This window comes from Salvelinus fontinalis, chromosome 11, assembly GCF_029448725.1.
Source record: "Salvelinus fontinalis isolate EN_2023a chromosome 11, ASM2944872v1, whole genome shotgun sequence".
NCBI classification, from domain to species: Eukaryota; Metazoa; Chordata; class Actinopteri; order Salmoniformes; family Salmonidae; genus Salvelinus; species Salvelinus fontinalis.
Genome location: NC_074675.1, coordinates 23,039,038 through 23,054,487, shown reverse-complemented (window position 1 = coordinate 23,054,487; position 15,450 = coordinate 23,039,038). Strand labels below are relative to the sequence as shown.

The following is a 15,450-nucleotide window of genomic DNA, read 5'->3' as shown; positions in this document are numbered from 1 at the left end:
GTGTAATGGCATTTGGTCACCAGGGAAGCAGTAAACTGCAGTTTTCAGATAAGAGTATTGATAATACTGATATACTATTTGGATCCTGGTGTTTACTTATTTATAATAACCTATAGTTATATATTTTTATAAAAAAACATAAAAAAAGGTTTCTGTTGCAAATATACTGTTAGCGTTACTAATACAATGTGGAAACTGTGCTGAATGACAACTCAAAGGCTGTGATACATCCATGCACCCACACGTTTACAGAATCGCTGAGAAAAATTGTTTAATTTTCATGTTGAGGGAATCAAAAATATGCATTTCAACAATAAGCATTGTATTATCCACACTAAACTGTAATTACCAACCAAAGTATTCAGCTTTTTAGCCCTCAGATTATCATACAATTATGTACAACACATACAGGAGATCTTGCATTAAAGGGACACTTTGAGATTTTGGCAATGAAGCCCTTTATCTACTTCCCCAGAGTCAGATGAACTCATGGATACCATTTTTATGATTTTATGAAGTTAGTTTAGCGAGCCAATGCTAACTAGTGTTAGCACAATGACTGGAAGTCTAAGGTATCTACTAGCATAATAGCAGTTACCATAAACTTCCAGTCATTGTGCGAAAGCTAGTTAGCAATTGCGCTAACGTTAGTTAGCAACTTCCTTCAAACTGCAGACAGAGACATAAAAATAGATTCCATGAGTTCTGGGAAGTAGATAAAGTGGCTTCATTGCCAAAATCCTGAAGAATCCCTTTAAAGCTACTGATGCACTCAGTATTACAAGGAAAGATTTACCCATTTAGAATCTTCTATCGTATTTGTGCATCTCTGAGCAATGTTCTATCGATTCCCGGGGTCATTTCATGTTTTCATGTGTATCGGAGTGATTCGCCCTTCAAGCAGACATATGAAGAGTTTTGCATAATTTTTTCCACTAATTGGCTTTATTTCAATATGACGCAAAACTCATGTATTTCTGCCTGCTTGAACAGGGAATTTTTCCTTTAACATAATTATGGCTGTGTTTATACAGACAGCCCAATTATTAGACTGAGGTTAGTTATCTAAAAGTTAACAGATTCTGTCCTTGTCCCTGTGTAAGAACGGTCAATATTTGGTTACCTTCTTTTGACAGAAACACAGATGTGAGCCTCATGCTATGATTCTATCTTATCAAAGAATCAAAACAACCAAACATGCAGCTTCACATAGTGGCAAATACAAACCCACACTTCAATATCCACTCATTAGATTGCAAAATCCAATGTTTTGTGTGCTTTTTTCACACATAAAGCAATCATTTTGAATAAAGTCTTGAGGAAAATGAAATGGCAATCAACATTTGAGCTTTGACACTGTTGATTACATTTTATTTTCCTCAAGACTTTATTCAAAATGATTGCATGGTGTGTGACACCACACCGGAATCCTGGGAAAACAACACACCAAAATAAATAGCCTTTATTCAGGAAAACTAAACAACACACACTTGTTGACTGTCGGGGGATTGTTTCAAATGAGTTCTCATTATTTGCAGTGAGGAGCTGAACTCTTCTCCTCCATCATCATCATTACCTCATCCCTGCCATCCACCACGCCTGGTTCTGGTGCTGTTTGACCACCGCCTGCTTCTCCTGAGGGCTGAAGTGCAGGATGGTTAGTATGGCTGTGAGGGTCTGCTGACGCCCCCTGGTGTCCTGAAGGGTGAGGAACTTGTAGATTACGTTCTTGAGGTACTCCAGGTTTGCCCCCTCCCTGCCCTGGTCCCTGTGCCGTTTGTCCAGCTGGCCGCGGAGTTCAGCCACTTCCTCGTCGTAGCGCTCCCCGTTGGCGATCAGTCTCCCCTGCAGCTGGTGCACGTCCTCCTCTAGCCGGTGCTTCTGCCGCCGCAGCGAGCCGATCTCCACCTCCTTTCTTGCCAGCTGCTCAACGTACAGGAGGAGCGTGGGCTCGTTCGGCCCCGCCAGGCGCAACGCATGGGTGATGATGTCACTCTCCTCCTGCGCCAAGTCATCCATGTTGTTGGCGTTGTTGCTGTTGTTGCTGCCGCCCTCCGCGGTCGCTCTGAAGTCCGCCCCAGTTTCTCCTTCGTCGCTGTGGTGGCTTCTGTAACCAGCGAGACTGTAGCCGATAGACTTCAGCTTCTCCAACTCCTGGTCCTTCTCTTGCAGCAGGGCCATGGTGCGGTCCCTCTGCCGGTGCAGTTCCCCCTCCAGCCTGAGGAGGCTCTCTCTGTATTGGGCCTCAGCCCGGTCAAGCTCCTGTTTATGACCCTGCTGCAGCATCCCTTTCCCCTGCTGACACTCCTCCAGCTCCCGGCGGTGTTTGGCCTCTGCCTCGTCGCCATGGATACGCAGGTTGATGTACTTCTCCTTGAGCTCAGCCAGCTGGTCACGGGCCTCCTCCAGCTCTTTGACAAGGCTGCAGTCTTTAGCGTTCTTGTTCTTCAGCACCACCTGCGCACGCACCTTGTAGCGCTCAAACTCCTCCTTCAGCTGCCACAGTTCCTGCTGGTAGTACAGCGCAGAGGCCTTCTCCCCGTCTGATGACTCCCCCCCACTGCCCATCCCCTGACCCAGCCGCCCCTCCATCTCAGCCAGCTTCTCTATCTCCATGGTCTGCTCTGGGTGGTTCCTCTGTGTGGCTAGCAGAAGAAGTCTCTTCACCTTCTCCAGGCGCTCCTTCAGCACGTTCACGTCCAGGTTGACCTCGTCCATGCTGAGGTCCAGGGGGGAACCACGGGTGGAAGCGGCGATGGCCAGGGTCTTGTTCTCCGTGTCCAGCTGCAGGATGCGCTCTCTCAGCCAGTGGGCGTTCTGCTGGTCCCTCTGCCGGGCCTTCTCGCAGGCCCCAAGCAGCTCAGACAGCTCAGACACTCGCAGCTCCAGGCTGGCCACACGGCCCTCCTCCAGCTGGGATTGCCCCTGCAGACGCTCCTCTGCCTGCGACAGCTGCAGATAGAGAGGGGACAGGCAAATGACAGCCACGAGACACAAATAGACAATGGAAGTCAACAGTACATTTGTGTTTTTTCTTCCTCTCTCTGAACCTTATGTCCTTATAATGCCATGTTATGCTCTGCCATGGCATTTATGTTTTATCAAGCTGTTCCTAATACAAGAGGTCAAGGGTTGTTGAATATAGTGTTAAAATTCAAGTCATCAAATATTTTATATATGTTTGTCATTCACCTTAATACGGGATACATTTGTAAAATCAGTGCAGGGTAAATCCATTTGAACTCAATCACTTTCTGACAGCACCCCTTTTGATTTGAACGAAACCCTCCATGCATATTTACCCATTATAGAAGCGCTCAGAAAGTGACGTTTTGAAACTGAATGCCAAAACATTCAAGAGATGAAGGTGCGCAAAGTTGACCTATATTTGCATACCCCACCATACCATGAGACATCCATGTTTTCATCACTGGAAAATATAAACTGTGGAGATTGGTATCATTTTAAAGCTTAAAATCAGGGTTGTCAAACTATTTTATAATTTCTTGAAAAAAAAAGGTTTCCTTAAAATTTTATTTTTTACTTGAAACATCAATTATATAAATACGCATAAACTCAGATTATTTGCATACGCTGTATCTTAGACCCTATTTTATATAATCTAAGGTTTTTGTGTTGTTACCGCCATCGGTTGAGACAACATGCTCTTTAACACAGAGTGGGTGTCAAGTTTTCACTGATAAATGTACTAAAATGGGAATACAATTGAAACGTCAACTTTCAAATGGTACCCCAAAGATGGTTGGATGGCCACACATCAGAGAATGTTGACTTGAATGGGAATATCGGTTTTAAATTACACTTTCAATCCTCCACAGGAAACCTATTGAAATCATATATAGATAATAGAATAGAATATACATGACCATTTCAATTGACATTCAACGGTATGTGGACAGGTCTTTGTGGTAGTAATTAGAAGTTCAATTTAAATGGTGTACCAGCTAAATTGCAGTGGTCTGAAGGGATAGGTCTGTTCTATGAATTACATTTTTATGATTGAAATGACACCCACCCTGTATTCAAAAACACCTCAGCTGATGTAAAGTACGGTCTAAGCTACAACATGTGCAAATATAAAAAATCAGAGTTCACGTTTTTAGATAATTGACGTTGAAGGTTAAAAAAGTATATTTTTATTTTAAAACTATTTTTTTAAAGAAATTATGAAAGTTTGAAAACCCTGTTTGGAAGCTTTTAAATTATATCAAACTGAATATTTTACAGTGATGAAGACATGGATGTCTAATGGTATGGTAGGGTATGGGTATTTCCATCTTTAAAAATGGACACGAGCGCCAACATGTGAAGTGCAGTCTTTCGGATGGGATGTGAAAACGGGTGTCCTGACTCGCTATGGTCACTAAAGACTGAACACTACTGTGATGTCCAAACTTGTGAAACATAAGACTTCTATGATTGATTCAGATTTGGTCTGGTAAAGACCAACCAAATGTGGTATTGTTTGGGAGCAGAGCTCATTATAATATTAGCCAATGTGTAGAACAATACCCGAATGTGCGAAAGAAAGATATTGCATATGTCTACCTTTGCGCACCTATTCAGGATATATCACCATGAAGAGAATGGTATTCATATCCATAATTATGCATTTCTGGATAGCACAGATCAGGGACCTATGATGGAATTCCGTTACCGGGTGTAAATCTACTTCACCTACTGTAGTTCAATAACCAACATTCTTTTTTTTACTTCAAGGTGTCATGTCATAGCTGACAACCAATTCTTTCTGCAGACATCTTTGAATCTTAATTCAGAGAAGATATTTAACAGAGTGTTTGGAAAATGTGGTTGGATAAAAAACGGATGGGAGATTTTACTGTAATTCTGTTACAAAACTTTGCATCTTGCACAGTTCTTCCAGTAAATGTGTTTTTGTGAAACGCTGTGCAAATTGTTCAAATTAGTCCTCGTGCATAGAGTTGTATGGTATGTTAAACTTTGAAATCAATGGTTTTGTTTGGCATACATTTTCAAGTGAAAAATCGTAGTCAAAGTGTAATTCCGTTACCATGGAATTGCTTGTAAGAAAAATGGGTCAACTGAGTACCTTTATCTCCTGAATGTTTTGGCATTCAGTTCCAAAAAGTCACTTTCTGACCACCTCTCCATGAGTTAACATGCATGGAAAGTGTTCTTTAAATGCTGTTAAATTGTGATTGAATTCAAATGGATTTACCCTGCAGTCCTTCCTAAGCATTACCATACCTTTCTGATCTCATGCTGCATCTGCTGCAGAAAGTGGTTCTTGAGTGCCGTCAGCTCCCGCTGCAGCTCCTCCACCCGTGGGTCTGGCTTGTTCCTCTCTGCCTCCGCAGTTTGAAGGCTCCTCCTCATCTCCTCCCTCTGCTGGGTCACCTCCTTTAGCCGGGTCTCATAATCGTGCCCCCGATCTGCGGCCTGTGTGACCTCCAGCAGGACCTCCCTAGTGTCCTCCAGCCGAAGCTCGGCATCCTGCCTTTGGCTTCTCTCCTCCTGCAGCAATTTCTGGAGCTCTCTGAGCATGAGGGCGTGGTTCCCCTGCTCCTGCTCTCTCTCATGCTGCTGGGTGATAACCCGAGCCTTGCTCTCCGCCAGCTGCTCATGCAGGGCATGGATCTCTGCTTCATGCTGCCTCCTGGCCTCCTCCAGCCTCCCCTGGAGCGCATCCATGTCCTGCTTGATCTTCCGCTTGTCGGCCTGGAAGTTGGCCTCCATCCTGGACTTTTCCTGCGTGACCGTGGCCAGGGAGCTGGTCAGGGTGGTCAGTTGGGTCTTCAGCTGGAGGACCCTCCGGTCAGTCTCCATAGAAGAGGTGGGTGGGGGTGTTAGGTGCTGCTGAACCTCAGACCATCCACTACTGTTGGAGATGATACCGCTCTCTGACCCACTAGCCTCCTCAGACCTCTGGGACACTGAGGGGCCACCAGGCCCGGTCGCCCCCATCTCTCCTGGGCTACTACCCTGCTCCTCTTCAGCCTGGTCGCCCTTGGTGCTCCCACTGGTAGCGCTGGTAGCAGTGTCGGCGGAGGCTGCTGTGTCCAGACTGTCCTCGCTGTGCATGGAGCAGTGATCATCTGGGAAGTCATAGGTCATATGGCTGCCACTGGCAGAGCCGTCATCTCCACGCTGGCTGAGGTCGACCTCCTGGGAGACGGTCAGTACCTTCAGACTAGCCTCCAGAGCCTCCTTCTCCTTCAGCAGGCTCTTGTAGGCCCTGACCACATCCTTGAAGCGTGTTTGATACTGGACCAACTGCTCTCTCTGAGTCTCTATGGCGTCCACAAGCTCCTTCTTGCTGGGGCCACCCCCAAAGCTCATCCCAAACTTCTCCATGGCTCGGTAGGTTTTTGGTTTTATTTTCAGTTGCTTGACTTTCAGCTGAGATCCATGATTGCTGGCTCAAAACTCTGCATGGGATATAGTAAGAATAACCATTGTTAGACAGCATGATAAAACATAAAATAGTAGCAAGCTAACGTCAGTGCCAAAGATACCGTTGGGTTCGACATTTTGAACATTGAGATATTAAATAAATGATAGATAGAATCAAAGGAGAAAGTTAAGGGTTCTCTGTAGAAGGACAGATAGCTGTGGAATGTGTTGGAATGTGCTGGGGGACGGGAGCAGAGCACCGTGTTGATACAGGAAAGACAGATGGACATCTGTGGATTAGATGGAGGGGTTGAGGTCAGGAGGTGAGGACAGGTCACCTGAAGGGAGTAATAAGGGTTTGGGATCTTGTTACTCTTTTCCTGTTAAACCATAAACTAAGGATTGGAGAGAGGGAGTGTCTTACGTAGGAGGTATATAACTGTGATGTGAGAAATGTTTTGCTGTCTGATTACAGCTGTACAGAACCTTTGGGAAGAATTAAACTTGGTTGAAGCTTCTCTAATGTCCGTGAGTTATTTACTCTGAAAAATAAGAACCTAACAATACATTGCCTTCAGAAAGTATTCATACCCCTTGACTTATTCCACATTTTGTTGTGTTACAGCCCAAATTTAAAATAGATAAAAATCTTTTTTTTTTCTCACCCATCTACACACAATACCCCATAATGACAAAGTGAAAACATGTTTTTCAAATCTATTGAAAATAAAAGTATTCACACCACTGAATCAATACTTAGGATAAACAAGTTTTTGAACACCTACTCATAAAAGTGTTTTTCTTTATTTTGACTATTTTCTATATTGTAGAATAATAGTGAAGACATCAAACTATGAAATAACACATATGGAATCATGTAGTAACCAAAAAAGTGTTAAACAAATCAAATTATATTTGAGATTTGAGATTCTTCAAATAGCCACCCTTTGCCTTGATGACAGCTTTGCACACTCTTGGCAATCTCTCAACCAGCTTCACCTGGAATGCTTTTCCAACAGTCTTGAAGGACTTCCCACATATGCTGAGCACTTGTTGGCTGCTTTTCCTTCACTCTGCGATCCGACTCATCCCAAACCATCTCAATTTGGTTGAGGTCGGGGGATTGTGGAGGCCAGGTCATCTGATACAGCACTCCATCACTCTCCTTTTTGGTAAAATAGCCCTTACACAGCCTGGAGGTGTGTTGGGTCATTGTCCTGTTGAAAAACAAAATGATAGTACCACTAAGCGCAAACCAGATGGGATGGCGTATCGCTGCAGAATGCTGTGGTAGCCATGCTGGTTAAGTGTGCCTTGAATTCTAAATAAATCACTGACAGTGCCACCAGCAAAGCACCCTCACACCTCCTCCGTGCTTCATGGTGGGAACCACACATGCAGAGATTATTCGTTCACCTTCTCTGCGTCTCACAAAGACACAGCGGTTGGAACCAAAAATCTCACATTTGGACTCATCAGAGCAAAGGACAGATATCCACCGGTCTAATGTCGATTGCTTGTGTTTCTTGGCCCAAGCAAGTCTCTTCTTGTTATTATTGGTGTCCTTTAGTAGTGGTTTCTTTGCAGCAATTCAACCACAAAGGCCTGATTCATATAGTCTCTACTGAACAGTTGATGTTGAGATGTGTCTACTTGGGGTCATTGTCCTGTTGGAACTTAAATCTTCTCCCCTAGTCTAATATCATTTGCACTCTGAAGCAGGTTCTCTTCAAGGATTTGTCTGTATTTGGCTCCATTCATTGGTCCCTCTATCCTTATAAATCTCCCAGTCCCTGCTGCTGAAAAGCATCTCCATAGCATGATTACATTTACATTTAAGTCATTTAGCAGACGCTCTTATCCAGAGCGACTTACAAATTGGAAAGTTCATACATATTCATCCTGGTACCCCCATGGGAATTGAACCCTGGTCCCCCCGTGGGAATTGAACCCACAACCCTGGCGTTGCAAGCGCCATGCTCTACCAACTGAGCCACACGGGACCACATGATGCTGCCACCACCATGCTTTATGGTAGAGATGGTGTTAGATGGGTGATGAGCTGTGACTGGTTTTCTCCAGACATAGCGCTTTGCATTCAGGCCAAAGAGTTCACTTTGTGTCTCATCAGACCAGAGAATCTTTTGCATTATGATCTCAGAGTCTTTCACGTAGCTTTTTGCAAACTACATGCATTCTGTCATGTGCCTTTTTCTCAGGAGTGGCTTCCATCTGGCCACTCTTTAATAAAGCCCAATTGGTGAAGTGCTGTAGAGAGTTCTCCCATCTCAGCCAAGGAACTCCATTGTTCTGTCAGAGTGGTCATTGGATTCTTGGTCACCTCCCAGATCATGTTATTTTTTGTCTGGAAACTTTCAACACTCTAGAAATTGTTTTATACCCTTCCCCGGATAGTACCAGTCAAAGGTTTGGACACACCTACTCATGAGAGCCAGTTTCATCATAGCGCTTGATGTTTTTTTTGCAACTGCACTTGAAGAAACATTCAAAGTTCTTGACATTTTCCGTATTGAATGACCTTCATGTCTTAAAGTAATGATGGACTGTCATTTCTCTTTGATTATGGAGCTGTTCTTGCCATAATATGGACTTGGTCTTTTACCAAACAGGGCTATCTTCTGTATACCAACCCTACCTTGTCACAACACAGTTGATAGGCTCAAACGCATTAAAGAGGAAAGAAATTCCATAAATTAACTTTGAACAAGGTATACCTGTTAATTGAAATGCATTCCAGGTGACTACCTCATGAAGCTGGTTGAGAGAATGCCAAGAGTGTGCAAAGTTGTCATCAAGGCAAATGGTGGCTACTTTGAACAATCTCAAATATAAAATATATGTTGATTTGTTTAACACTTATTTGATAACTACAGAATACCATATGTGTTATTTCATAGTTTTGATGTCTTCACTATTATTCTACAATGTAGAAAATAGTCAAATAAAGAAAAACCCTGAACTGAGTAGGTGTGTCCAAACTTTTGACTGGTACTGTATGCCTCATGACAATTCTACCTCAGAGATCTACGGACAGTTCGTTGGACTCCATGGTATAGTTTCTGCTCTGACATGCAATGTCAACTGTGGGGCCTTATATAGACAGCTGAGTTTCTTTCTAAATCATATCCAAACAATTGAATTAGCCACAGATGATCAAAGGAAATTGGATGCGATTTGTGGCCAGGCATGACTCCAACACCATCATTAAGTTTGCCGATGACACAACAGTGGTAGGCCTGATCACCGACAATGATGAGACAGCCTATGGGGAGGAGGTCAGAGACCTGACCGTGTGGCGCAAGGACAACAACCTCTCCCTCAACGTGATCAAGACAGATTATTGTGGACTACAGAAAAAGGAGGACAGGTTGAGAGTTTCAAGTTCCTTGGCGTCCACATCACCAACAAACTAACATGGTCCAAGCACACCAAGACAGTTGTGAAAAGGGCACGACAAAACCTATGGCATGGGTCCTCAGATCCTCAAAAGGTTTTACAGCTGCACCATCGAGAGCATACTGACGGGTTGCATCACTGCCTGGTATGGCAACTGCTCGGCCTCCGACCGCAAGGCACTACAGAGGGTAGTGCGCACGGCCCAGTACATCACCGGGGCCAAGCTTCCTGCCATCCAGGCCCTCTATACCAGGCGGTGGCAGAGGAAGGCCCTAAATATTGTCAAAGACTCCAGCCACCCTAGTCATAGACTGTTCTCTCTGCTACCGCACGGCAAGCGGTACCGGAGCGCCAAGGCTAGGTCCAAGAGGCTTCTACCCTCAAGCCATAAGACTCCAAAACATCTAATCAAATGGCTACCCAGACTATTTGCATTGCCCCCCCCCCCCCTGTAACTCTACCTACATGTACACATTACCTCCCCACCGGTACCCCCGCACATTGACTCTGTACCAATACCCCCTGTATATAGCCTCCTATTATTATTTTACTTTAATTGTTACTTTATCTCTTAATTTTTGGGGGGTATGCTCTTAACTGCATTGTTGGCTAAGGGCTTGTAAGTAAGCATTTCACTGTTGTATTCGGCGCATGTGACAAATAAAATGATTTGAAATGATATGTACCAAAAACATGTTTTCACTTTGTCACTATGGGGTATTGTGTGTAGATGGGTGATAATATTTAATCCATTTTGAATTCAGGCTGTAACCACTAATGTATAATAAGTCGAGGGGTATGAAAACTTTCTGAAGCACTATACCGTTCTGTGTTAATACTGTCTCTAACTGTTAGCTGTCGAATAATACATTATTATTATTTGCAATTAGTCTGCCCATAAGCACGTCTGTCCACGTCGGTTGAAATCTGTCTTGTAAAGTAAACAGACCAGCTTGTTAGTTAGTTGTCATGCTAAGTTACACAACCATCTGGAATGGTTTTCACGAAAGACCTCGCTCTCTTCGACAGCACACCACTTTCAACAAACAGTTCGATACACTGATGTATAATCAAATATACAATAATATAATCAGAATGTGCTATATCATAACTTTAAAGTACACTCACATTCGGAATACGACGTGTCAATAAACGATTGTTTTCCAAGCTACTTCCTGTTCTTCACAGCAGGAAAGAATGTACCAGAAGCAGTCTGTAAAAGCGGCCATCTTGCAAAGGTCGAAATAATCCGTTATCTGTCAAACAGAAGATTCTCTGTATTCAACATTCTCAATAAACTTCTTCTGAGCACATGTTGATACTATACACTGTATGCATTGTGCAATGAAAAGCTCAATAAACGACTTCTGTGCAAATTTTGATACTATACACTGTATGCATTGTACAATGAAAAACTCAATAAACGATAGCGACATGGTGCAAAATGAAGGAGAGAGAAAAAAGATGACTGAAGACTCTCGTCTGTGAATAAAGTTATGTGAAAGCGATGACGTCATCTATTCCGCGTTGGCCTGGACGTGGCATCTGAAAAGACTGCGAAAGGAAAGCTGCACCCACTCTCTGTCTGGTTACAATAAACAGCTTTGGTTTTCTATTTTATTATCGTCACGCGGAGCTCTTTCACAACATGGGGCTAACAATTTCGTCGATATTTTCCAGGCTTTTTGGCAAAAAACAGATGAGGATACTTATGGGTGAGCAATCCTTTTATCAACCTGGCTGCTAGCTAACGTTAGCTAGCTAGTGGGAGGGGGTTGCCATTATCAGGGATGTACTTTGCTTTTTGTAAAATATTACAGTTATAGTAAACTACCTGTTCACCTGTCTTGCTATATGTCTTGTAACGTAAACATTACTCGTTTGAGAGCAATCGGAGTAAAAACACAGACTAGCTAGGATAACACTCAGGCTTAGGCAGGAAAATGAATAGCTATTTGTGCTATTGCACAATAATTACTGGTAGTTTGTTCACTTAATACCAACGAATGGCTTAGTTACGTCACATCTCAGGACTATACACGTTTGTAGATGTAGTGAGCTTTTACAATGGGTCCCTAGTTTAATACAAAATATCTAGACTCATTTCCATCACTCTTACCATAACTTGTCCACCTATGTGTGTTAGCCTATATTTTGGGGTTGTGGATGCTGCTCTTAATTTGAGCTGAAGGCACAGTTGCTACCCTATATATTTATATACGTTGTCCAAATCATTGCAGTTTGACAGCCGATGATGGAAAACTAAACACTCCCTCTGTCAGCTGTCAGAGGGATTTCATTTGACAGGAGATATACCTTTTGTAATAGCTAACTATCTCTTTCATGAAGTTGCAGTACAATATGTTTGTCTTGCTAGTTTTTATTTTTTTGTAAGGTTACTTATTTTCCAACCAGGGTTTATTATGATTGGGAAGTTTGTTGACATTACTATTTTCTTCTGTAGTTGGTTTGGACGCTGCTGGAAAGACCACTATTCTCTACAAACTGAAGCTGGGGGAGATTGTAACCACTATTCCAACCATTGGTAAGAAAATCTCAGAGCCAAAGATGGATAGATCTCTAGCATACACAACCATATGCAAAACATTGGCCTTCTCAACTCCTGGCAGACTGTCTTTAAAAGGATCTCCTCAGTAATCTGATTTTAAATGGGGGACTTGCTTTCTCATTGAGCTTGTGGGCAAATTATTATGATTTCTTTTGATGTCTTGTTCTGGTGACTGACGTAGCATGACACACACACCGAGCCCAATCTTTGATGCCATGGTAATCAAGTCCAATTGTTCAGGGATGTAGGCCTACCCTGTTTAATGTTTATGGAAATGGACATTAAGGTCCACACAGAGCTGTGCACTCGACAATTGTCTGTCAAATTTAAGAAAAAAATATATTTTTGGACATGACGGTGAGGTATAGAACTGAATGGTTTTAAGCCTTTCATGACTATAGTTCTGGGCACAGCAGTCTAAGGCACTGCATCTCAGTGCAAGAGGTGTCACTAAAGTACCTGGTTCGAATCCAGGCTGTATCACATCCGGCTGTGATTTGGAGTACCATAGGGCAGCGCACAATTGGCCCAACGTCGACCGGGTTTGTCCGGAGTAGGCCGTCATTGTAAATAAAAATTTCTTCTTAACTGACTTACTTAGTTAAATAAAAAACAGATGGCTGCACTGCCTCCATGCGCCAGAGCTGTTGGGGCTTGCTGGGTGAGGGGGCTCTTTTGATGGAGCAGATTGGTTGATAAGTGTCTAAACACCTAGACAAAATAAGTAGGGAAGAAAATAATGGTTTGTCCCACCTAAGATCAGACAGAATTGGGTCACCATTCCATCGTTTTTCATTTTCAATTTGATCTACAGACAGTAGTTTACTCCTATTGCAAACTGGTTTTAATTAGCTTATCATTTATACAGAAGCTTAATTTCTACCATAATGATCTAGACCGGAGCTGTTTATGCTGGTAGAGGTCAGACTGATGATACTGGATCTAGTGTCTGTGTGAATTCCTGTTGCTGATTCTCTCGCTCTTCGGTGACCGAGCAGGTTTTAACGTGGAGACTGTTGAGTACAAGAACATTTGCTTCACCGTGTGGGATGTGGGCGGTCAGGACAAGATCCGCCCCCTCTGGAGGCACTACTTCCAGAACACACAGGTACGATACACACCTGTGACAGCAGTGACCTACATCAGTGGTCATCATAGCATATCTTTGATGTCTTAATTCAACTATACAAATAGTGCTATAATCAATATGTGTCAGAATGGACCCTGTCAAAAGACCCTCTTGTTTATCCAAAAAGCTAAGTGAATATGTACAGTAGACAATAACAGTAGCCTGACCTTTGAACCTTAACTTCACAGGGCCTTATCTTCGTAGTGGACAGCAACGACAGAGAGAGAGTAGCAGAGTCGGCAGAAGAGCTGTCTAAAATGGTAAGTGTTGCATATATCTCTATTTAAGCTACTGTTTTTTGTCAAGGAAGAGTACTATTTTTGTGTTGCTATTTGTAGTATTTCTGTGAAAAGGAACCTAAAAATGAGCTCATGGTTGGCATGTGAAAATAAACATTAATTCAATGGTAAATAATGTTATTTATATAGTTGCCATTGTGACTGATCATTGACACACACAGCCTTCTGTGGCCTATGGTTTCCCTCCCCTTGTCCTCCTAACCAATTCTCTCATTTATTTCTCTCTACAGCTGCAGGAGGATGAGTTGAGGGAGGCAGTGTTGCTGGTGTTTGCAAACAAACAGGACCTGCCCAACGCTATGGCAGTGAGCGACCTCACAGACAAACTGGGCCTGCAGAGCTTGCGCAGCAGAGTTGTGAGCATCTCTCTCTTTCTCACACACACTTGAACAGTCCTTCCAAAGAGTTGTACAGTAATGTGTATTTCTGACCAGAAAGATGTGGTCCATGTAGTATACACTGTGGCTATGCAGAGTTATTCATATGTATGACATTACTGGCTTTTATGTACAGCAACTCATTATGTCTCTCCTTCCAGTGGCATGTCCAGGCTACCTGTGCTACCCAGGGCACTGGGCTATACGAAGGACTGGACTGGTTATCCAACGAGCTGTCGAAACGCTAAAGAATGGAGAAATCGCAGGACCGAAGCGAACGAGATATGAACACGCGAACAAGAGTAGAAGGGGTGCAGGCTGAGCATTTCATCAATTGAAAAAAACTGCGACTTTTTAAATTATCAGTGTGTCTGTCTGGTAGAACTTGCAGTTATGGACTTTGCGATCAGTTCCTGTTCTGAAACCTTTTTTCATCATTCTTCCCTTTTATTCCCATTGTCATACATGCAGATGTTTTAGACTGTATCTTTTCTTTTTGCCACCCAACTTCAACAGTAAAATTGTTTTAAGTTGCATGTTTTAAAAAAACAAATTGATTCACATGGTTGTGTACTGATGTTGATCATTGTGGAATGGAAGGGTGGGCCACTAGATTGTTGGGGGGGGGGGTTATTGGGATACCGGGAGTTTGTTGGAAACGGTATATGGAGCTGGGTTTCGGGTGTAAAACCCCTATGGCCTCCCCTGACTGAGTCATTCCAGAGATCTAAACCTGAAGGTCAGTTCCATTCCTAAACAATGTGAAGAGTGCAGGACCTTCAGTAATTTCAAAGGCCATTATGATGCAATAAAATTGTATTTTTTTCTCAATTGTTGAAACATTGTCATTTGTCTTCTCTGATTGGGTGAGGTGGGACATAGTTGTTCATGAAGGATTGGAGAACCTTGAATAGTTGAATGTTTCTTCATAACAATTTTAGCCTAAACCTGTTCAGTTTTTTGTACATTAAGCAAAGAGTGGATTCTCTAATTAGGTTTGTCAACAACTGATACTTTATGAAAGTGAATTGCATCTTGCAGAAAACACTAAAGTGTTTTAAAAACAGTTCCATTCCCCTCAGAGGTGCTCCCACTTATCTTCAGATTAAAATCCTACTTAGATATGCATGGTTTGCATTGTAACTTTTTGGTCGACCTGACAATTCACAGAAATGTGAGTTATAGATGTCATTCATTGAAAGTAAGTATAAGAAGCTGTAGATTTGTTCGGTGTGCTATTTCTATGCTTCCCCTTCCATTTAG

At 42.9% G+C, this 15,450-nt stretch overlaps 2 protein-coding genes across 3 annotated transcripts; one reads left to right on the top strand and one right to left on the bottom strand.

Moving 5' to 3' along the window:
• Window positions 1–254: 254 nt before the first annotated feature.
• On the bottom strand, window positions 255–11,292 carry LOC129865310 (GRIP and coiled-coil domain-containing protein 1-like). Of its 2 annotated transcripts, none has more exons than XM_055937985.1 (3): window positions 10,942–11,292; window positions 5,251–6,431; window positions 255–2,952 (listed from the first exon to the last, which is right to left on the bottom strand). In XM_055937985.1, the coding sequence occupies exons 2-3, from the start codon at window positions 6,355–6,357 to the stop codon at window positions 1,573–1,575; spliced, it is 2,487 nt and encodes an 828-aa protein (XP_055793960.1). In that variant the 5' UTR covers window positions 6,358–6,431; window positions 10,942–11,292; the 3' UTR covers window positions 255–1,572. The 2 variants fall into 2 exon arrangements, with proteins under 2 accessions (XP_055793960.1, XP_055793961.1); XM_055937986.1 differs by lacking the exon at window positions 10,942–11,292 and adding an exon at window positions 7,396–7,706.
• A 54-nt stretch (window positions 11,293–11,346) lies between these two features.
• On the top strand, window positions 11,347–15,018 carry LOC129865312 (ADP-ribosylation factor 4). Its single transcript, XM_055937988.1, has 6 exons — window positions 11,347–11,528; window positions 12,278–12,358; window positions 13,381–13,490; window positions 13,700–13,771; window positions 14,041–14,166; window positions 14,349–15,018. Exons 1-6 carry the CDS (start codon window positions 11,462–11,464, stop codon window positions 14,433–14,435), a joined length of 543 nt encoding a protein of 180 aa, XP_055793963.1. The 5' UTR covers window positions 11,347–11,461; the 3' UTR covers window positions 14,436–15,018.
• Window positions 15,019–15,450: the final 432 nt, after the last annotated feature.